A 24656-nucleotide genomic window follows, 5' to 3' on the forward strand; every position below is an offset into this window, starting at 1 on the left:
GGAGAGGGCTACTGAGAAAACATATAAGAGGAACCATTACACAAGGGACTGACCATGTGTGGTACCTTACCACATGAAACCAAATTTTAAAAACCAAGAGGCATACAAAATAACTTAGATTTAACTTTTTAGAGTGAAAAGAAAAGAAACCGAAGAAAATCAAGATGGTGAAGGAACTCAAGGCCACTCTTTTGGTAGAAACCCTCATCCCCTCTGGTCAACAGCGTTACGAAACAGCCTCCCGGTGAGTCTGTCTGCCACTTCTCTCTTCTCATTCCAACCAATCACCCACACTGCTCCCTAGCTGGCTTCTAAACGAAAACAATTTCTTATCCCTCCTAATGGATTCCAGTGGCCTGAGACCCCGACTCCTCCAGCCCCATTTCCCATCACGCCCCACATGAACTCTATCCGCCAGCTACGGTGATGGTCTCCGCCATCTCTTGCTCTTTCACGACAAAGCACACACTGCTTTTCTTGCTTTAGAATGTTTTGTGACCAACTGGCATATCTTTGCTCGTCAGTCAAGAACCCATTTAAATGCCATCCGTCTTCAGAGGTGTTTCTCCCAGGTCCTACAAGTAGCGGAATTCATTGCTCCCACCTTGGTGCTCACACACCAATCCACCACACTTTGCAATAATCTGTTTCTGTATCTCCCTGCCTCCACCCCACTAGGTTATAAGCCTTTCCAAGAAAGGGACCACACAGTATTCATGTGTTATATCCCCAAAGCCTAACACAGAGCACAAAACTGCTACAGCTCAGTTTCATGCTATCATCAAATATGGGGTAAAAATGATGCCACTAGACATTGGAGCCCCAAACCACAGCTTCTGGAGCCAGAGTTAGTCAGCACTCTAAGCATCTACTCAATATGGTAGAGAGCAGGAGAATGATGTAATGAAAACAAGACTCAGGCTAACAAAAAAGAAAAGGCGAGGGATGCGTCTGTACACAGGAGGCACTGAGGAGGGGGGCCACAGACAACCCCCTCTCTCCTCCGCACCCCACCTCCTCCCTCCTCAACCCAGGGTCAAGTGTAGGACCCATGTACAGAGAAGGCTGGGAAATGCCAGGCATACCTGGAGACAAAGGGCTGGGAATACTTTCCCTTCCCCAGCAAGGTCATTTCTATAGTAACCAAAACTGTAAAGGGGAAAAGCATGCTGCAGAGAAAACTCTTTCCTTTGGACTCCACCCTCAGCCTTCATCAACAGATACAGAAACACAATGACATGAGAAAGGAGAAGTGGTTTAAGAAGCCACGCTCCTTTTTTTAACAGGCTTAATATTTATGTTAATAATAGGTAATTTCTACTCTATACAGAGAACTAAATAGCAGGTGTTGAATTTTGGAGTTGAATCCTACATGTGCCAAACTATCTCCATAAAAAGCACGGAAAAGTGGAAGTGGAAAGAATGAGGAAGGGAAGAAAGTGATTAGAAGGTATGAGAGAAGCCAAGATGTGTGCTGCCCATCTGATTTTAGGGTTTTTGCGTGTTTTGTCTGTTTTAGTCTTATGCTATAGAAACTACTAGTGTAGGGTTAATGTGGAACCATCAGTGCTGCCTGTCTCTTAGCCGAGTACTACAGACGAAAGAATTCTGCAAGCACCATTCTGTCTTACATGTCCACTACCAATTATCAAGCAATACAATATAATGTAAACACAAACACCATTTTACAAGAAATGCTAAAATGCTATATACCAGCAACCAAAATGATGGCCCAGACTTTGAATAATGATTCAATTTTAAATCCTTAAAAACAATGCGGAAGTCTGCAAGTACCAACATTCTCAGAAGAAAATCCCTTAAAGGATTCCAATACATATGGATGAACCAAAGTCCACTGAGACTTAAAATAATTTTCAAAGGATTCAGGATGAATGTGATACAGTTTAAATAGAAATTAAAATGCAAATTTTTAGAACAATACATTGACCTCTGGCAGAGCTGCGTTTCTCACCCCACCCCTTCCCTCAGAAGAAATATTCCAAGTTTTATTTGTTTCCAGTGGATTTATCTATGCAACAACCACCCCTTTGTTGCTCCAAAAAAAATGATAGTTACTTTTATAGTTGTCATCCATATGAAGTATATAACCTCCAAGATTAAGGCTCTTTTTTTTTAAGAATAGCAAAATGTTCTGCTGTGCAAATATAAGCAAATCTTTACCTATGCAAATGCAGGGCACAGACCTGGATGAAACAAACAGCTCTGACACCCAGCTCTCAGGCAATAGGAAAGTTCCACGAGCTCTCAAGGTTGACAGAAAGCACAGTTCCTTCTCAGCTAGCTTGAGGGCTCCAGCATAGGAATGATTCTGTCCTGGTCACTGTTCCCCTGTGATATATGTTTTCATTCATTGCTAAAAAGGTACTCAGCAAGACCAGGATTTCAGTACTAGTCAACTGCTTTTAGATTACAAGCAGAGGATCTATATGCTGGCAACAGAAATAAATACAATGATCGAAACTCTTGCCTTCACTCCTCAACCCACTCCAATCTGGTCTGGTTCCGAAACTCTTTTCAATGAGTCCAAATCATCCCCAAATTGCAAGCTCCCAATTGTTTGCAGGTGTTCAAGAAATACCACTGAGTACGTAATACAGACCAGTCACTGTGGACAAAAAGAGAGACAGAAAGATGAGAGGCACAGATTCTCCTTCTAAAAAACTCAGAAACTCATGAGGAAATTGAATATGTAAGTCAATAAATGTACACAGCGTGATAAGTGCTACAAGAGACATATCATCAACATACTGCAGGAAACTCAAGGTTGCAACAACTCTACTTGGTCAGGAAGAAAAGGCAAATAATGAATGGCAACCCCAATTTCCTGAATACTTAGGAATGCTCCGGCACTGTTCTCTGCTTTAAGGGCATCATCTCCATCGTCATAGCAACCCTATGACGTGGTGTTATTAGGCCCATTTTACAGACAAGGAAACTAAGTCATGCAGATGCTGTAGGGCTAGGAATCGCACCCAGATGTATGTACCTTTGAGAACCTGGGGCCTTTGAACTAAGTATTGAAAGACAGGTAGAAGGGGGACAGGAGAAGAGGAAAAAATCTTTGGACAATATAAACAAAGGCAGAGAAGATAAGAAATACTCACAGGTTTCTTTCAGACCTGAGCAGCAATTAGATGTTTACTTATTAATTCAGTCATGAATACATATTTTTTAATTGCATCCTGTATAATAAATAATTCAACAATTATAATATTGCTTTTTTCCATTCTCACATTTCCTGAACCTTTTTTCCCCAAACTTCCCACGTCGTGTCTTTTCATTACAAGAAAAAATCACCTGGGAAGTTTGTGCACCAGTGACACTCTCTGTTTGTTATAGAGGACAACTGCACGATAGTGAGAACAGATTACATTATACAGAAAGTATCTAACAGAAGTTCTTAACCTATTAATACTCTGTAAATCAATAATGTTACCAAGAGAATACTCTGAGGGAAAGATGTTGTGAGAATTCGAATAAATTCTGTATGGCTCTCTTCTAAAACTTTTGCTGTTATTATTGTTGTTGTTTGGTGGGGTGGTGGGAACCTGATATTTGAGCTCATGTAATAAATAAAAACTGGAAAGACTTTCAAGATTATTGAGAAGTAAGGATGGCTTGTTAAATATAATGTATGACGGTCTAATCTAATTTATTTTGACCAGATTATAAGTCTGCTAAAGAAATATATTTATCAGTTAGTACACTAACAGTTCTACCTACAGAATCCTTTTTTGAAAGAGCTGGAATCGTGCGGCATCACACATCACCACTAGGTGGAATCTCAACTATTTTGAGAATCACAAAGACCATCAGTCACAAGCCAGTCCTTCTAAAGGGGAAAACGAGTTCTTCTCTCACTGGGCTTTAGAGGATCAAAGTCTGTCTCCTTGGTGATGCTAAAAACTTACGCTTGGAGATGACACCAAATACAAGCAAGTGTTGCACCTCTTTTACAATAAATAATTTCAAAATGCTTAACAGCAGAGAGTCTTTAAACTGGCTCCATGAGAGAGGTAACTAACTGATATAGAAAAGATTCAAGGCAAATTCAGTAAAATGTAAAGGAATGAACAGAGCTGCTACAAAGAACAGGTATAATAATGGAAACTATGTTTATTCGAGAGAAGGGTAGCCTGCTCAAACAGTAGATCGCTGTGCGAAGGCAAAAGGCTTAAGTTTCATCAAGAACTTAAGGATAAAGGAATCCTTCGAAAAGCAGGGTCCTTCCCTGAAAAAGAAAGTTCCAAAAGAGAAGCCAGCTTTTATGTTTTAGAACGTTAGGTATCAAGTTGGAGTCCTGGGTGGATCAGGGTAGCCAGTAACTTCTCAGCAGCCTCTCCAGGTGTGTAATCCAAGTTCACCTTACGTTAGGACAATGCAGCACACAGACAAGCACTACAAAGGGACCCTCCCCAGCCAAGGTGTATGCTCAGTTCACGTCCTTAACACTCTCCTTCAAGGGACAAAGGACACTGGGCTCTACTATCACCACCCAGGATACTTCAAACTCACAGAAATGAAGAAGAAGAAACAAAACTCAGAAAAAAACAGACATACCTCAGTGCAGGGCAATAACCCAAGAATAAAGAGGAAATACTAAAGTTAATTTAAAACCATTTGCTTCTATTTATACGATTAATCTTTCGAATGTAAAAATGTTAATCTTCTTTACTGATAATCTTTTAAACAGCACAAACAACTTGTTCTGCTACTCAAAGGAAGCTCATGCAAAATGCAACAGCTCTGCCTGGTTTAGACTGGAGCTGGCAGGATATTCAAATCCTGAGAGGTCAGCGCAACCTACATGGTGCAGAATATTAGCTCAGCTTCTGAATTCACCACTGCCAATTGCTTTTGATTTGTTTTACTTCACTTCCTTTGATGACAGAGCCCATACCTAACAAGCACCACCAATCTTATTAACACGGAAAATTTTCCTCTGCCTCTCCCTCGTCCTCACTTACTTCTCTCCCTTTTGGACCCAAGCTTCCACTGACAGGTTGGAAATCTGGGGACCAGAGCTGGATTTCCCTTGAACTGGATAGAACTAAACTTCAGGACTCCTCACACAGCCCTTCCCCATCCACAAACCAAGCTTTGTCATGACCCCACCCAGTCATGATCACTCACTCATCCACCCAGTTTGACATACCTTTTGGAGGGATCTTTCTGAAGACACAGTGAAAGTAATTTTCTAAAGGACTTGCCGTACTTTTTCATCATCTCCTTATCCTCTACTCCTGTTTCTAAAGTGGGTGGATCATTTTGCAAAGTCAACATCAACACCTGCAGCAGAAACAAACAGGAAGACAGGATCTCAGGACAGCAGTTGCTACAACTGAGTTTTTCATTTTCCAGCAAAGCCTCAAAGACCCTCCTTGATTAGGTACAAACGTGCTTCCCCATGATTTTCATCTTCTAGAAAGTGTGCAAAGTATTCAGTTCCCTTTGCAAACCTGTTCACGTGCCCTTTCACCTTTTTGTTATTCCATTGACAGAACTTACAAAATCTGCTCTATGTGTTAAGAGTGCTCTCCCAAAGGGGCCAGGACACGGGCTTCCTGGGAACTAGCTCTCACAAGGCCTGCAGGAGCACATAGCTCCAGCACCAGCTTAGTGCAGGCTGTGCTCTGGCTGGGAAAGGGGGCAGTGGAGGGTAGAGAAAGAGAGGCCCAGAGCAGCAGGGAATGTTCACGTATACAGGTTATTCCTAAGGAAGGGACCGCCTGTACTCAAGGCTTCTGTAATACATTACCAGCCCTAAAAATAAATCCACAACGTCCCAAGAGGTAACACATGGTCTCCCTTTTTCTTTTTTAAATGAAAAAACATACAGAAAATTGCTCAAAGGCTTGGCAAAACTGAGACAGTAAGACACTGAAAGACAGCTGGGACACAAGTGAGTTACTAAAAACCATAACCAGAACAAAAGTCCATGCTGCTTTTGGAAAGGGACAAAACAAAATCAAAACACAGGTTTCACATCGAAAAGGTAAAAATTTCCATTCTTTCACACTAATGTCAAAATTATTTGTTTTTTTAAAAAAAGTGTAGAATTTGTAGCAAACTATTGACCTATTATAAAATGAAAAAAAAACTCATTAATGCATACATCAGCCTTAATTTATGCAAATGCTATACACGCCAAGACACTGTTCAAACACTTTCAGATGCGTGAACAGATGAAGGATTAAAGTGACAGTTTATTGTTTGTGGAGGATAATAGCAAACCGAAGAAAAGTGGGAGATCTGTGAGATTTTAAGAAAAGTCCTGCAGGACTTTAGGCTAGAATTAGCAATGTGACTGGATTCAAGTGGAAAACACTAAAAAGTAGGGAAAGAAAGCAAACAAGAAATAAGAAAAAATAATAGAGAAAAACCAGATGAAAGAAAAGTCCTCAGCGCTGTTTCAGTGCTTTTTTCCCCAAAAGGTCACTTCAGTTGTTTACACCTCAATTTAAAATTTTCTGCTGACAAAATCAGGTGTGTACACACAACCCCCAAATCTTAACTATTTAAAAAATATGTATATAAATATAGAGAGGAAAACAATGTAATGAACTACACTAAAACTTTAATAGGGATTGTCTGTGGTTGATGAGATAGATTATGGATGACTGTTTTCACCTTTATTCTTATTTGGACTTCCAAATTTTCTACAATAAGAACGTATTAACTTTTTAATCAGTAAAATCATTTAACTTTTTTTTTATCCTCAGGTCTTTTTTCTTCTAAATCCTCTTAAAACTTTTCCAATAAAATCCTAGGAAAAAGTTGAAACACACATGGACCATATTCTCTGTAAAAATACCTTCATAATTTCCATTCAACTATTTCAGCCACAAAACAAAATCCATTTGGGTAAATTAGCCCTGATCCCACCACCTCAAAACTAAGAGAAATAATGATGTAGGCTAGTTAAAAGAATAACAAAAATAGGGACTTCCCTGGTGGTCCAGTGGTTAAGAATCCATCTTGCAATGCAGGGGATGCCAGTTCCATCCATGGTCAGGGAACTAAGATCCCACATGCTGAGGGGCAACTAAGCACCACAACTAGAGAGCCCGTGTGCTGCAACTAGAGAGAAGCCTGCGCACACAACGCAACGAAGTGAAGAGCCCGCAGGCCGCAACTAAGATCCCATGCAGCCAAATAAATAAATAAATATTTTAAAAAATAATAACAATAAAGAGTAACTTCCAAAAAAATAAAATAACAAAAATCTAAAAATGGTATCCAAATGTATGTTAGTTCCTAAAAACACTGGGCTCCCTTATTTCAGATGAGTCACCAACATGACACTATGAGAACAGGAGTGAAATGTTACAGACCGTGGGGAAAAAAAGGCCTGAAAATTTGGGAAATCCATCTGTAAAGATGATATCACTATAATCTACTTTTAGATTTTTCTTGGGGAGCTGGGGGTATTCTGTGATAGAGAGAGTAATGACCAGCATTTGTCTCATCTATCAACCTCCATCGACCAATCTGATCACATTCTTCTGTGCTAAGAACGCAAAGCAAGCTTCAAAGCCGGCAACTGTGCTACTTTTGTCCCATTCTGTCCGCTGAGAGCATCAGCTAACATTTAACTTGGCTGCATCCCCCCTCCATTAATTCCCCTTGGGTCTAAGAGAGAAATGACTATGTTTAAGAGAATGGATTCTGTTAAATCATATTTCAAACCCGACACAATATTTCCAATAGCAATTACTTTCATAGGAGGATATTTGTGATAAGGCGCTGCTCCTGTGGCGAGTTCAATGGCAGTTATTCCAAAACTCCACATGTCAGCCTTGAAGTCATAGCCTCTCACCTAAGAAGGGAAGCAGGGAGAAAAACACAATTATACAGCCAGCATGTTATACATGACGGGGTCCATATTATGTCAGAAGTCCATGACCGTGTGTGCACAACCTTGAGATTACTTTGCTAAGGCCCAGCAATCGGGAATTAAATCTTGCATGACGCATTCTAGTAAAATGATTGATTTGAACAAAATGTTAGTGTACTAATGACATGTATTGTACAACTATACTATGTCAATCAAAACATCACTTTTATTTTATTTATTAATTTATTTCACCTGTTCCATGACTTCAGGGGCCATCCAACACGGGGTGCCAACGAATGTTTTTCTTACTTTATTCCGGGTAACATCACCCCCTGTTGCTAAGAAAGCACTTACCCCAAAATCTGAAAGGAAAAAAAAAAAAAAATCACCCTTATTTTAGGTAAGACATTATGGCTTACAAATTCTGCCTTTAAGAACATCTCTTTTCCTGATGGGCCTCGCAATGGTGATGACTTGCTCCAAACACTGTGGAGCTCTCTCAGCCATACATCAGGGCAGTCCTGCCACCCGCCATCCCCTACACCAGTGTTCCCCAAACTTTTTGGCACCAGGGACCGGTTTCCTGGAGGACGATTTTTCCCCGGGGGCAGGGACGGCCGATGCTTCAGGCAGTAATGCGAGCCGGAGCAATGGGGAGCGGCAGATGAAGCTTCGCTCACTTGCCCACCGGCCCCTCACCTCCTGCTCCTGCTGTGCGGCCGGGTTCCTAACAGGCCGTGGGCAGGTAGCGGTCCGTGGCCTGGGGGTTGGGTACCCCTGCCCTACACTTCAGAGAACGCCCTCATCACAGGTTATGGGTCAGCAAGCTCAGCATATCATTTTTATATTTTCTACCAAAAAGGTATCACAAGTCATAACTAACCATAAAAGACTACAATAAAAATATACATACATACATTTAGGGCTTTCCAAAGCCCTAAATTAAAGGATCTTAGCTTTTAGCTAAGATTCATTTTAGAAAATCATTTATAAGAATAGCACCAAAGGTAGTAACTAGCATGATTATTTTCTAGCCTCTTTAATCCCACATCATCAATGTTTGGGGAGTGGATTTCTTCCTTGAAATAAAGCATGAATAACACACAACTTCCACATTCCCATGCCCTTCCTTGAACAGTGCTCTGTAACACTTTAGCCAAAATCATAATGGCAAATCCACAAACCCAGGTACATAGAGCCAACATGCCCAGTTTTGCCCACACGTAGCAATCAACACAAAGGATAAGCCCAGTCAGTAAAGACTGGGTTTTTTCCCAACGTTTGCGTTCTGGATAATTTTCATAGATATAGACGGAAAGGTTTGTAGAATGAAATAATACTCTTCTTGACATCCATTATATATTAGGAGTTCTTCTTGTGAGGACATGAATTAATTAAGCATACTGTATACGTGCATGCATTTATGCAAAAATTATGTTTGTATGTGAAAGTAGAGAGGGAATACCCAGTGATTATTAATGCCTGCATCTGTGCTTAGAGTTTTACTAATGGTTAAAATTAGTAAGTTAAACTACCAACTACGTAGGGCTAGTACAGACCTACCAGTAAGAGCCAACTCAAGGGCACCTCAATAGAAAGCTGGTGAACAGTTATAAAAAAGGGATGTCAACACCTCAAAACACTGCAGCAGATTATGCAGTGTGGACCCCTTCAAACTGCTCTCACATGACTCTCCTTTGCTGGCCCCCTTCGGTGACTGCCAGGATGATGGCAATTACCAAAGAACAGCGTCAAGTACAAACCAAGGTCAAATATTAGCATTTGCGTTAGATCTACATTATTAAGTTATGCAATAACACTGGGACCAGTTCCCCGAGTTGAAATCTGTTGCCTGTTCCATTTTATTTACGTTTAAATTCACTCAAATCCCAACAGGATTACAACTTCAAGTCAAAGGAATAAAAATTGACAAAGGGCGTCTTTATTCCAACTGCCACTCTCGTGTTAATAGTGAGCAAAAGTATATTCTGAAAATGCTATATAATTTAATTTGCATGTATGTGCTGAACTCTATTTGAACTCTTACATTACAGTCAGAAAAATCAAGCTTTCTGAAAAGAAACCACTGAAACAGTCTCCTTCAGGCAGGAGGAGACAAAATTCATTCTCTTACAGAAGAGCTAGGTCAACTTAATCATTTGTAAGTATCTACTATATTTGACTAGAGGAAGAGACGACATGATAAGGCTTTCGAAAATACAAATTTCAACCTCATTTGTATTTCGGAAAAGAAGTTTAACAGTGAATCCAACATTCTGTTTTTATTAAAATAATTGTGTAACATGATAATATTAAATAAATACATATCATCTGTAAATAATTAAGGATATGGGTAAAAGTTGTTTTAAGGAAAAATAAATTCTTTTCCATGCAGTTGAAGCAATTCTACACCCCAAATATACATATATCTTCCTAAAAGATATAATCTAGACAAAAATCCATTGTTAACATTAATTGTTTTTAATTCCTTAAAAATACCATCTGATGGGACTTCCCTAATGGCACAGTGGTTGGGAATCCGCCTGCCAATGCAGGGGGACACGGGTTCGAGCCCTGGTCTGGGAAGATCCCACATGCCGCGGAGCAACTAAGCCCGTGCACCTACAGCCCGTGCTCCGCAACAAGAGAAGCCACCACAGTAAGAAGCCCGCGCACCACAAAGAAGAGTAGCCCCCGCTCGCCGCCACCAGACAAAGCCCGCACGCAGCAATGAACACCCAAGGCAGCCAAAAATAAATAAATAAAAATTAAACAAAAAAAACCAAAAACATCTGATTACATTAGACCTTTTAAAGCTGCAAAAACTGCTGAGAGAGATGCATAGTTGCAATTCATTATTGACAATGCCTCTTCAATGTATTTTCCTGATTCACATTTGTATTCACAGACTCCACTTAGAACACTCACTTTTAACTCATAAACAGACGGTTAAACATCTTTAAAGCTCAGAAGAAAAATTCCAGAAGCAGAAAACACCAATCCTAACATCTACTCACCCTATGACTACAGAATAAATGCACAATTTGCTCATACGCATGGCCAGTGTATATAGAAAAAGATTTATATGTACTGTGAGAGAGAACTTTTGGACTGAACTTTGTAGGGTGCTTGTGTAAACAGGAAGACAGGTATATGCTGTGGAGACAGCTTACATGTGACAAGAGAAGTGGAGGTGGCAGAGCAGAAAACGGTGAAAAGTGCCCTTGACTGCTGAGGGGACCTCCAGACAGCCCAGGGGAGTGGAGGCAGATACGTGTGGGTCAGAAACCATGAACATTTCTCTGGCAACATGGAATCAAAGGCTACACATCAAGTTAGTCAGCCTCAAGGAATAACTGCATCTCAAACCAGAAAGAGTACGGTCATCCTGGTAACGAAAAGGCTCTCACATCTTTTGAATCCATCCAGTTCTCTCCTTCCCCGTTGTCAGTGCCTTGGTTTAAGCCCGAGAGTCCTGGGGCAGCCTCCGAGGTCACCACCTCCCTGCTTTCCCCAGACCAGCCTGCAGCAGCCAGGCACTTCTATGTCACAGGCCTGACGGCTCCTTAAAAGTCTTTAAAGGCTCCCTGCTCCCCCCAGGATAAAGTCAGAATCCCTCAGAACAACATGCAAATATGACTCCCCTTTCCTCTCCCGCCTCATCTAACACTACTCCAAAATTCCAACTTTGGCATCATCCCAGTGCATTGTTCCCTCCACTAAGGGGAGGACCATCAGCAGAGGACACTCTGCTGGTCCTTATTAATGACAGAAGCGGGCTTCCCTGGTGGCGCAGTGGTTGAGAGGCCACCTGCCGATGCACGGGACGCGGGTTCGTGCCCCGGTCCGGGAGGATCCCGCGTGCCGCGGAGCGGCTGGGCCCGTGAGCCATGGCCGCTGAGCCTGCGCATCTGGAGCCTGTGCTCCGCAGCGGGAGAGGCCACAACAGTGAGAGGCCCGCATACCGCAAAACAAAAAAAAAACAAACAAAAAAGTGACAGAAGCATCTTTGGCATCCTGACTCTTGGTGCCTTGTATGGTTAAGTCTGATGTACCTTCATCACCTTTCCCTCATGTGTGGCATACGATTTAAGTGACTTTGGGAATTGTCTTGTTTTGATATGTGAACACTAAGCCCTGTGGAGGACCTGCAGGCGTTTGGGGTGCAGCTACCTGATTTAGCAAGTAGCAGACCTGCCAGGAAATAGCACAGCCCTAAGGAACCAAGGCAGGATGCTCAGTGGTTAGGCTGAAGACGAAGCTATTCCCCAATTGTGTGACTCCAGCAAGGCACGTAACCTTTCAGGCTTCTTGGTTATGCCTGTTTTTACATTATTTTCACATTTATAACACCCCTCTACTTCTTTTTACCATGGATAAATAGGCTTTATAATAATTGTTAGGTAGATCAATAAGCTACTGTTCTCTGCCTTACAACTGGGCTGAGGGGATAAGCATGAACGTTTTTACAGTGGTAGATATAAAATACGAGAGGAACATGCTTCCTGACCTTAAGAATATTACCATCAAGGAGGGAGAAGGCATGAAACAGAACGTGTAGAATCAAACGCTATGCTCTGCTGTCCATGTAGAAGTGGAAGAGTTAGGACTGTAACAGCCATGAAAGACTCCATCTCGAAGTGGGCCTTGGACCTGGCCTTGAAGATGAGGTTGAGTGTTGGACAGACGAGCCCAAAAGGAAGTGACCTTCCAGACAGAGAAGCAGCATGAGCAAAGCACAAGTGTTGAGTCAAGAAGAAAAACTGTCTGACAGCTGCATGGCTCAAAAACTCAAATACTTACAGGGGCCCAGGCAGGAATAAGAAGGAGGGAAGGGGGTCCTGCAAACCAATAGCTCCATCTCAGTGGTGAAGGGCACTTGATATCTGTCTCAGCATAGGGGGACATTAGGAAGTGCAGGGCCCTTCCCAGGAGCCCATCCCCAGGTCTAAAGCAAGCTTCTGCTGTTCCGCTGGAAAAGAAAACTGTCATAGAGGAAAATGGCCCTGTTTTTGCAGATGCCCCAATTTTCCCACAGAAAGCCAAACATTGAGATCTTGATGTAAAACCTCTCGTTTTTGCCGTCGCTGGCAACAAATACATTTAAAAAAAAAAAGTGGAAAAGCACGATAAAGCAATTCCGCCTGCCTGATTTAACCTGCAAAACTAGTCTGCCAACTGTGTTGTTATGATGTCTAAAATTTACCTACAATACTTCAATATACACCGTGTGATATTATATTTGTGGTACTGCAACCCAGGTGGCCAACTGGTGTTCTGAGCCAGAATGCCCAGCGCTAGAAGGGTCTCGCAGCACTTGATTCACGATGCCAGAGGCAGCTGCTAGAAGTATTTCTGTTATCCGTATCTAAGTATAGATAAGTATGAGCCAGGTGAATGCCCAGAAGGGACTACTGTTGGGGAAAAGAGTCACCTGCTGATAGGCAAGATGCATGTTAGAAACAGGCTTTCACTGGTAAAAGTCAAAGTAGTGAGCACACAGAGAGGGGCTAAAATATTTTAGATATACTCCCCATCTGGCATGAATAGAAAGAAAGAATCCAGCCAGGCCCAAGAGGAAGCTAAATCCCTAACCAGTTTTCTGCCTAGTTAGATTCTAGATGCCAACCACAAGTGTACAAGAAAACTGCATCTGGAATGTTGGCATGTCGGCTTCGAGTGAATTTTTCATTCACCTAGAAGGACAGAGAGCAGGAATCTCCTTGAGCTTACGGAATAAACTGTGAGAAATCTCTAGGGTTCTTGCTTGCTAACGAAGGGCAAAATTTGGTCTGAATCTTGATTTCCTTAAAACCTGGGAGTGACGCTGTAGGTGAGTTAGCCGACCCGAACCTACCTCAAACATCTATAAAATCTACTAATATCTGTGAAAGGGAACCTGAGTTGTGCATGGAAAAAAAAAAAAAAAATGGCTTAGGTCCATTCCATACTTGGCTAGAGAGTAATAGAACCAACATTTGAGAGCTCAGAGCTTCCTAAATCATATTCAAAATGGGTTGCAACAGATACTGATCCTTTAGACCTCCGAGTGGCTGGTTGCAGGTCTGGGGCAGCGAGAGTCACAGTGGCTACAGGGGCCCCTGGTAGTTCCCTGCCAGAAGCAGCCTCTCTTCCCCAGAGGCCATGGTCTGGAAAAGGGAAGAAGCACTGAGCCTATCAAGGAGCCCAACTACAGAGTCTGAGTTGCAGGTAAAGGAAGCTGTACTTGATCCAGTTACTACCCTGGACTACTGTTGCTTTCTCTCTAGTCAAGAGGAGAGCTGGGGAAAAGAAATCATGCAGGGATGTTCAGGAAAACAGAAAGGCTAGAAGCAGGAAGACCACAGCCATAGCCCAGGAGTAAAATCAACAGGGCCTATATTTGAAGAGAGACTCTGAAAAACGAAAGCATGAGACAAATCCTTAATGAAATGTGATAATTTAGTGAGTACTGGAATTAAAAAAGAGGAGGGAATAAACAAGATGAAATAACTTGCCAAGGACCATATAGCAAGTTACTGAAGGTCTGAATGAAATCCACAGTCCTTCACAGAGGAGTTTTAGCCACATAGCCCCAGGCTCCTTTTTGGGAAAATTCGGTGTATTCTTAGGTACCGGAAACACAAAAAGGAATAATGGGGTTAATATTCCACAACTCCTACGCTCTTCCCTGAGTAAAGATCAAGTTGTGATCACCCAGCATAGAAAAACTGGCTTGAGGTTCTCTGGTTAATCCTAAATGTCATATTTATATCATCAAAAACAATCCCTGCATAATTTGGTTTGATTCCCAGTTGTTGTTTTTTTCTCATGAGAGAGTCAAGACTTTACTGGCAAAACTGAAATGTACTTCTGAACACCCAGGAAACATTTTCAGGGCTGCCAGCATCCGGCCTTCGTGAGTCTCACAGGTGTCCTTAAAATGTTATACATCCAATGTTGGTGAATGAAGAAGCCTATAGAGAAGCACATTATGATTTAAATTATGCAAACTATGATAATGGGTATAAAACAGAAGCAAATATTTTCTTAATTCTGTTAGGAACTGCATGAACAGTTGTTTTGCTTTAAATGACGTATTTCGTTCTTTTCATGTTGTTTTTATAGTAAAACGTGTGTCAGTGGTGCAGCGCCCCCGTAGGCACAGTAGTGTCCGACCGGCGTGGGTGTCGCTTTGATTTTGCACAGCTTTGATTCAAACACAATGCCAGCCTTCTAGTGAGAGCTAACATGGGAAAATATGACATTAATTGAAATAGAGTGACTATTACATGACCTAAACAACACGAATAGAAGAATTATGTTAAGGTATCATCTTCTGTTTGCTGGTAATTTCAAGGTGTCCTTTCTGCCCCCAGATTTTCTTGGTGAGAGAGCAAAGACACAGACCAGGATAAGTGAAGGCTTTAGCAATTACAGAATCAGAGGCATGCCTCCTCCAACTGCAATCCAGACTTATTCCATGCAGATTACTCTTCCTAAAGCACAGTTCTGATCACAGCCCTCTCTGGTCAAACTCTCTCCCCACTTGGCATCTGAAGAATAACAGAATCCCCGGCCATAATTCATCCTGTATGTAGGAGCCAACAGTCTCCCAGTATTCTTTCCTTCTGATTGCAATGTTTACCCCATTATCGCATCCTTGAGCAGAGTGCTTTTCGCTTTTTTAACTGACCTAATCACTTGTTTCTCAATTTTACTTTTCTTTAATGTATAATTAAACCCAGCCTTTTCTACCAGTTTTACTGCTTGTTTTATTTCTGTTTGTAAATTAAACAGGAACAACTTTTCACTCTCCTGGAGGCTTGCCATCTTCAGGGTGTCATCAGACCTCCAGGCAATAAGAAGCAAGTCTGCAGGGGCGGGAAGGTGGGGAGGCGAGGGCAGCACTGCCTCGTGCCTGCTGGGAACCCCTGAAACCAGGCAGGAGAGAGCGCAGGGCAGCACTGACTCAGAGGTGGCAGAGGGGATGCCTCAAGTCCTACAGGAGGACGCGGCGCCTCCAGGCACCTGCAGAACTCAGCAAACCCAGAGCAAGAAGCAGAGCCCAGAGCCCAGCGGGCCAAGGCAGGATGTGGCGAGACCTACACAGTGGCCGCCAACGTTCACCAGGCTGGTTTCCTTCTTGAAGGAATGTCACTTTACTCATAGGCGAAGTTTTCTCTCTACTCTAACAGTGGTGTGGGCATAACTAGTAAGAGGCCAAATAGTGACACACTTGGTGTGGGATACGTGGCACACCATGGGGTCCTGATCGTTCCCAGTGTGTCCCCATCAATGATCCCTGAAGCTACAGGGGAGAGGAGAGGCACCGAGGGAGGACACAGTGAGTAGCAAGGAACCACATTTCCACCCCGAGAAGGTACTTTGGAATCGAACAGGCCTGCGTGTGATGCCATTTACACTCCCCACTCATCCACTTCACTTCCTTGAGCAACAGTTTCACAAGCTATAAAATGAGGGGCACAGAATGCATATAGTAGTTTCCTAATAATATTAAGTCCCTGGCAGCACACGCTGGTGATCTGCTACCCAACATCCACACCCCGATCTCTACCAGCATCCTGATTTGGTGTGCCGGGCCCCAGGGGGATTAACTGTACAGATCTAAGGCAATCATGGTGTCTGATTCCTGGTCTGGTGAATGGTCTGAGGGTCTGCCCTAGTCCTGACCCATGGGATCCAAGAGGAATATGGTACAGACACTCGTGGGATTATTTTCTGCCTAACACAAGAACCACCCTACCAGGGTGGTTTCCTCCCCACTCCCCCTGCCTGTTAGGGACACTGTCACATGAGGATGTGATGCCGGGAGCAAAGGAGCCCGTGGGGACATGGGCTGCCTGACATGACTGAGGTGCAGAACAGAGAGTAGTAAAGAGCCCAAGACCTCTGTGATACCCTGGGCTCCTGCACCAACCCTGGAACAGTATACCCCAGACTGATGCTACGTGAGATTGTTAAACGTCCGTATTGCTTCATCCCCTGACGGTCAAGCCCTCTGGTATTTGTACCCAAAGGCTTTTTAATTTTTACAATCCCCTGTCTTTCCCCAGTCCAGCCATGTTTATTCATACTTCCTAACTGTTAAGAGTTAATCACTGCATCAGAGGCCAAAGTCGATGCAATCCCCAAATGGGCTTGGTAAAAAATCAGCAAGAAAACGATTTGGCACACAGTGCAATTTTGGAGTTTTAAACAGTTCCAGTATTAAGCATGGCTTTTAATACCAGGGGCACAAATCAAAACAAATAAATGCACCGGCATCTCAAGGGGGAAAAAAAACATACTACAAGAAGAGCCTAATTCACTTGTTTGCCAATAGTTCTGTTTGGGGCTACGCTTACATAAATGTTCCAAAAATGGAACAGTAATACACTTCCAGGAAAATAGGAGAGAGAGGTATCTTCAACATTCTCGTCTAGGTCCTTGCTACTCAAAGTGGGGTCCACAGACCAGAAGCATGAGCATCACCTGGGAGCCTCTGAGAAACACAGAATCTTGGATCCCACCCCAGACCTAGTGAACAGAATCTGTACTATAGCAAGAGCCCCAGCTGATTCGATGCGCAGTGCAGCTGAAGAAGCGCTGCTCAAGGGCACCGTCTTCCTAGCAGGCACCACGGCACGATTCAGTATGACCGGAAGACCTCCAAGTACAGCCAGCTCCACGGCTTCCCTCCTTCACCTCTTTGGTGAAGAGAACCACAGCAGTAGAAAGAGAGTGGCTTGGAGAAAGTCGAGTGCACATTCATGTATTTTATGACAAGTAAGTACAAGGCCAACACTACAAACGAAAATCATGTCCTACACAGAACTGTCTGGCCCAGCGATGCTAATGTGTCACGCAGGACAAATGCACACACGTGGCACACCTCTGTGGGAATGCTCAGATTTGTACAAAATCTTTTTATGATACATTTACATAAGTTACAATCACAAAACTTATTAACAGTCCGTCCGTAAGAGCTGTTCACTAGAGGTGCCAGGGCATAGAAGAGCCAGGCTGCGGGTAAGCATTAGCCCCAGCACAGGTATCTGTAACACTAAACCTCTCTCTCCCCCTCATGAAAGCTCTGAAAGGCAGTTGTGTGAGGGTGATAGCATTATAATATTAAAATGATAACACTGAATCCACTCAATTTTTAGGCAAGTCAATAAGAAATATGTCGGCACCTTATCTGCTATTAGTAATCAATTATTCACACACCACCTCACTATGGGGGGGTGGGGGACACCACCTGTCCTGCTCAGGAAGGAGGGACCCCAAGAGGGACCAGATAGAACCAAAGAGAGTTTTCTGAAAACCCTCGCTTTCCACCCAAACTTCTTTCCCTGAATCAGACTCCTGATTTTCAATTCTATTTACTCCTTCTCGTAAGCAAGTGGTCTCAATGGCCTGGGCTGGTTCTACAGACTGCAGCCCCACCCACATGTGGCATGGTGTCCAAGGCGTTCAGGATCAGAAAACAGGATCTGCCGTAGTTCCAGAGCCTGGGCCCTAGGGAGTCACTTCTAGCTGCTCTGCACAAGTCCACGTTTCCCATCTATTAATGAGGGAGAGGCAGTCCTGACCGTGTTTGAAACATCAGAGAATAACAATTTCACGGCCTTTTCTGATGGCAAAAGAAGAAATTAGAAGACATCTTTTTATTCCCTAAAGCTAGAGTTTCACCTTTCAAAGCACACACACAAAACAAACCCACAAAGAAGCAAACCTTCCCAGGGTTGGTATTTCATGTGGGCAGACTCTCGAAATTAACATCAACAGGGCTCCTTCAGATGTGCTACATTTCTACTTATAAAGGAAGAGCTCTTAGCACTTATCTGTACTTCGTCCACGGAGTCAACATCGATCCACAATGACACAGACAAATTATGTTAAAAATTCAACAGAGGTATTCTTGGTAAAAATATGGAGGCTACGCAGGCTGCCAGTTCCTCAACCATTCTCACAATCAAGACAACACAGGCTTAAAAGAGACAAGAAGAAGAATAAGTGGTGGCTGGTGTCAATTCACATTTGGCTCACAGTTATGCTGACTAATACAGCCAATTAGCCCCAGCATGAAGGAGAACGCTAGTTTAAGACAATGGCAAACTACCGATAATCTGCCCATCTATGTCAGAGTCGCTGAACCCTCCCCCCCCCCAAAGCCCAAAGCAGGTGAACTTCCGGGGAGACATGAAGCCAGAGGCCACACCTGGTGGGGCAGCAGCAGAAGAAAGGGGGGCAGCAGAAGAAGAAAGGGGGGCCAGGAAGGCTGGAGCAGTAAACCCAGACCAGGTGTGCTGCAGGTACAGGCAAGAGCCAGCTTTCTCAAGTCTAAAGACAGACACAACCAAGAGCCCACTCGTGGTCAACCTTCTATCAACTATGATAATTACAGTGAGCAAAGGAGAGCCACAGATACTCCCCAAGTCACAAACTCATTCTCCCTGGCTCCCCAGTGGGAGTGGGAGGGATAGTTTTAAAGATGCTCTGGTGAAAGTAGCCACAGGACAGATGCTTGGCTTACTCTCTGCTCCATGCCCAAGATCACCCTCTGCTTTGAATGCTTTCAAATAGGACTGAGAATGCCTTTAGTGAGTGAGGCTAATGAAGGGACACTGAAACACTCTGATGCAAGATAGATCCTCGGAAAACATCTCGTCGACCTTCCTTATTTTTCAGCTGAGAAACTGAACCCCGGGACAGCTGAGCTGTCAAAAGGCATAGCGTGAAGAAGCAGGTGGGGGAGGGGGCAGGGAGCCTAATGGCGAGGAAGTCAGCCGAGGATAAAAAGTGAAGTCTGGGGAGGTCTGGAGTGATCTGCTTTTATGACCTTCAGAATGACCTCCAACAAGGCCACAATCACTCAGCAGTCCTCAGTACCCTCATCTGTAAGACCGACTCTGCTGAACTGACAGCAAAGCGAGGGGAACACTAGGTAAGCATATTATACAGGGATCATCATTTCCGAAGCCAAAGGCGTGCTCTGCAGTCACTGGGGGCTCCTGGCTGGCCATACCCACAAAGACTGGCACAAGCAACTCAGATCAAAGATTAATGAGTCTAAACTTCCAATGCAATATTCATATACCTCCAGGTGGTCTTTTTCATACAAATCTCCACTCAACTAGCTCGACTATCAGAAGCTTCCAATAAACCAGAATGACCTATCTGTACACTTTTAAAGAGATGGTCCCTACGGGAGATGATTAAAATAGCACAATTCCAGTTGCCACAAGTATTTAAAGCAACAATTCACATCATTTTCACAAAGTTTCAAGAAGGATTAGTCGGGGATAACGCAATCTTCGAAGATCTGCAGATTTTTAAATCTGTGATAAAGAAAACCTCGTATTTAAAACTCCTAACACTGAGGAGAGTCACTAAAATATGAGGAACATACATTAAACTCTATTAGTCAGTATTCTTTTTTTTTTTTTTTTTTTTCTTTTTGCGGTACGCGGGCCTCTTACTGTTGTGGCCTCTCCCGTTACGGAGCACAGGCTCCGGATGCGCAGGCTCAGCGGCCATGGCTCACGGGCCCAGCCGCTCCGCGGCATGTGGGTTCCTCCCGGACCGGGGCACGAACCCGTGTCCCCTGCATCGGCAAGCGGACTCTCAACCACTGCACCACCAGGGAAGCCCCGCTCAGTATTCTTTTAATTTAAATTTCCTACATAGTTACATGTTCATTCATTCATTCAACCACTATTTACTGAGCTCTTACTAAGTAGCATTTCCATTCTAAACTCTAACACTAGGAACAGAAACCCCTGCCTTCATGGAGCTGACTTTAAGTCGGGGCAGGGGTGGGGAGGAGAGATAAATACAGGTAATAAAATTATGAAGCACAATAGACAGCAGTGGTTCTCAGACTTTAGTGTGCATCAGAATCATGAGAGGGCTTCTTAAAATATGGATTGCTGGACCCCACCTCCAGAGTTTCTGACTCAGCAGAAACTAGGGATGGAAGAGGACAAGAACTTGCATTTTTATCAAGCTCTTATGGTGATGCCGATACCGCTGATTTAGAATCACACCTTGAGAACCACTAATGTAGAATACATTAATGTGTACAATAAAGATAAAAAGATCAGGGGATGGAGAGTATGGGACAGAGGCACTGCAATTCACCATAGGATGCCATCCATGGAAGCCTCACTGATGGGACATGTGAGGTATTGAGTACAGCATTCCAGGTAGAGGGAACAAGCCATGCAAAGGACATGAGACAGGAGCATGAGTGGCAAGAAGGCCAGTTTGACTAGAGGAAAGTGAGGGAAAGGAAGGGCTAGGAAATGAGGTCAACAAGCTAAGGAGGAGCTAGATCTTGTAAGGCCCAGGAGGCCACCACTAGGACTTTGACTGAGGTGGAAAGGCATTACAAGGTTTTGAGTAAAGCCCTGATACAAGCTGGCTTATTTTAACAGCATCACTCTGGATGCCGTGTAAACAGCTGAGCACACAGGGACAAGGACAGAAGAGGACCTCTTAGGAGGCTACGGTAATAATCCAGGGAAGGGATGATGGTGGCTTGGACCAGGATGACTGCAGGGGAGGTGGTGAGGCGTGGTTCACAATAGCATTTGCTGACAAATTGGACAGGACATGGGGTATAAGAGAAGAAGGGTCAGGAACACTAGATTTCTGCCCTATTACATAGGATAGAGCTGCCATTAAAAGAAGCAGGGAAGACTGTGAGAAGGGCAGTTTGTTTGGGGGCATGGGGGTTACAGAGTTCTTCTGTACTGCAGTTATACAATTTTTAGAGCTGAAAGGAAACTTGAGAGCCTAAGAGCCTCACTTTATAGGTGATACATGGCCAGCAAAGAACTTGAGGGAGGGCACAGGGTAAGTTAGTGACCTGGGGGCTAGATAATCCTTGGTGACTGTGTTCTCAAGTGTACTCTGTGAAATCAAGTGTTAAATTATATTACACAGAGTGTAAATACATGTTAAGTCTATTTAAATTTCCTAAACATCTCTAATCTACATATGATACATGCAGTAACTTATGAGATGTTATTGATCAAAAATGCCTAGTCCCGGGCTTCCCTGGTGGCGCAGTGGTTGAGAGTCCGCCTGCCGATGCAGGGGATGCGGGTTCGTGCCCCGGTCCAGGAAGATCCCACATGCCGCGGAGCAGCTAGGCCCGTGAGCCATGGCCGCTGAGCCTGCGCGTCCGGAGCCTGTGCTCCGCATCGGCAGAGGCCACAACAGTGAGAGGCCCACGTACTGCCAAAAAAAAAAAAAAAAAAAGCCTAGTCCCAAATTACTCATATGTACAATACATATTTAAGATTTATCCCCAGGACAACATATTAAACTAGACCTAGAGTGGCTAACTTAAATTCCTCGGGTATATGCATTTCTCTCCACTTACAAATTTTTTAAATTAAATGTCATAGCAAATTGTTGATAGCTGTCTGTTTCACCTGAGCCGTAAACTCCAGGACAGCAGACACGAAGTCTCCATTGCTGACGACAGATCAGCTCAGAGACTGTGCCTGGAACATAGTAAATGTTCAATAAATATCTGTCAACTAACCACCCCAGAGGCATTGAACCCAAGCACCTAACGTTCACCTTTTCACCAGGGAAGGACCATTTTTGTTAGAACAATTGAAGGTTCTGGGAAACAAAGAGTCAACGAAAACAATAAAAATGAGCCAGCAAAGAACGGAGTTGAACTGCTCTGCTCTCAGTCTAAAAACTCTGGAGAGGGTGTGGAGAAAAAGGAACCCTCCTAGACTGCTGGTGGGAAGGTAAACTGGTGCAGCCACTAGGGAGAACAGTATGGAGGGTCCTTAAAAAACTAAAAATAGATCTACCGAAAGATCCTGCAATCCCACTTCTGGGCATACAGCCAAACAAAACCATAATTCAAAAAGATACATGCACCCCAATGTTCATTGTAGCACTATATACATAGCCAAGACGTGGAAGCAACCTAAGTGTCCATGGACAGATGAATGGATAAAGAAGGTGTGTGTGTGTGTGTGTGTGTGTGTGTGTGTGTGTGTGTGTGTGTGTATTCACTGGACTCTTAGCCATAAAAAAGAATGAAATAATGCCATTTGCAGCAACACGGATGCACCTAGAGATTATCATACTAAGTGAAGTAAGCTAGACAAAGACAAGTATCATGTGACATCACTTATACGCGGAATCTTGAAAAAATGATACAAATGAACTTATACAAAACAAAAGTAGGCCCGCAGACTTAGAAAACAAACTTATGGTGACCAAAGGGGAAAGGGGGTATGGGGAGGAATAAATTAGGAGTTTGGGATTAACATATACACACTGCTATATATAAAATATATAACCAACAAGGACCTCCTATCAATATTTTGTAATAACCTATAAGGGAAAAGAATCTGAAAAAAAAAAAACAGGTACATACGTATGGATAACTGAATCACTTTGTTGTACACCTGAAACTAACATGATATTGTACACCAACTAAGCTTCAATTAAAAAAAAAAAAAAAAACTCTTGTTTTCCCCAGACCTCAGCAGCTTGTGGTAATACATGAAATTTAATTTAATAATGACAGTGCAGGCCCTTAAAGACAGGAAGAAAGAAGGGAAGGGAGGAAGAGAGAGAAAGGGAGGAAAGGAAAGGGGCAGGGGAGGGGAGAAGGGCGGACAGAGGGAGAAGGATCCTCCTGCACTCTTCCTTGAAGCTCAACCCTGTCCCCCTGCAGCTGAACGTGCACAGCTGAGGAAAGATTCCAGCAGGCATACAGAGCAAAGTGGTCCTCCCCCATTGAGTTCACCCAGGAAGATTTCCTTAGACTGCTGTTCAAACAACTGCTAGCAGTTGTTAAAGGATGGGAGGCTGCTGAAAATCTCCCCAAGTATTTCTCCCCGATGGTATACAAATGGAAAGGAAAACTAAGTTTCCAGAATTGATTGTATACGTGGTTCACACCAGAGGGTTCACCAAACGGTACCGTTTGTCAAGATCCCGAGATTCAGGAAGCCACATTAATTTGTTGTCTTTATTTACTTAACCCCCCCCCAAAAAAAGGAATAAATGAGAATTTTGGCATAATTTGTTAAACCGTAATTCACATAACTATCAAACTTCCTGAAACTCAAAACATACTTTGGTTCACTATAAAGCAATTTATACCCTCTCCCAAGATGTTAATTTGCACTGTACTCTATTTTCTGAGTGTGCCCAATGTCTCTTAAATTCACGCTTCTGCTCCACGCTTCCTTGACTTAATTAATCATTTCATCGCCAGCTGGCTACGGCAGAGCTTGCCTAAATCAGAGCTGAAACGTGTCTGTTAAAAAACTATTTCAGGCTTAATAAAATGGACATTTCACGTGGAATGATAATTCACTTATTATTATAATTGAAACTATATCCTGAATTGTTTAGATGCGTTAGTTGATGTAAATCTCATAACTTTCTGGAGATTAGTTTGGAGAAATTTACTACATTGAATTATATTTTAAAAAAAATTATTTCAGCCTTAAAAGTATGCATTAGTGTATGTGCCTAAATATTTTAAATACTTTCACCTTCCTCTCTGTTAAGGTGATATATTCTTGCTTGTCTGAACTTTCAACTGTGACTCACACGAGCACCCCTACCACTGATGGATGCATATGGGTGTAGAGCCCGGTGACACCGCTCAGATCACATTGGCCAAAAGGTCGTGAACACCTGCCACGTGCCAGGCACTAATAGGGAGTGTTGAGATGAACACCATGGGGTTTCTACCGCTGATAAGTTTTGATATACGGTCTGGAGGGAAAAGGGGGACGCAGAGACCCAATTTCACTATCAT

At 43.1% G+C, this 24656-nt stretch overlaps 1 protein-coding gene across 4 annotated transcripts in view; it reads right to left on the bottom strand.

The window, feature by feature from the left end:
* Nucleotides 1-24656, bottom strand: part of STK39 (serine/threonine kinase 39) — a 468977-nt gene that overhangs the window by 191157 nt on the left and 253164 nt on the right. For all 4 annotated transcript variants that reach the window (XM_033423490.2, XM_033423491.2, XM_033423488.2 and 1 more), the window contains exons 6-8: nt 8111-8220; nt 7739-7840; nt 5177-5310 (exon numbers count right to left, since the gene is read on the bottom strand). In XM_033423490.2, the coding sequence (XP_033279381.1) occupies nt 5177-5310; nt 7739-7840; nt 8111-8220 (346 nt within the window). The remainder of the gene's footprint in view (nt 1-5176; nt 5311-7738; nt 7841-8110; nt 8221-24656) is intronic.

The sequence above is a fragment of the Orcinus orca genome, chromosome 7, assembly GCF_937001465.1.
Source record: "Orcinus orca chromosome 7, mOrcOrc1.1, whole genome shotgun sequence".
In the NCBI taxonomy this organism is placed as follows: domain Eukaryota; kingdom Metazoa; phylum Chordata; class Mammalia; order Artiodactyla; family Delphinidae; genus Orcinus; species Orcinus orca.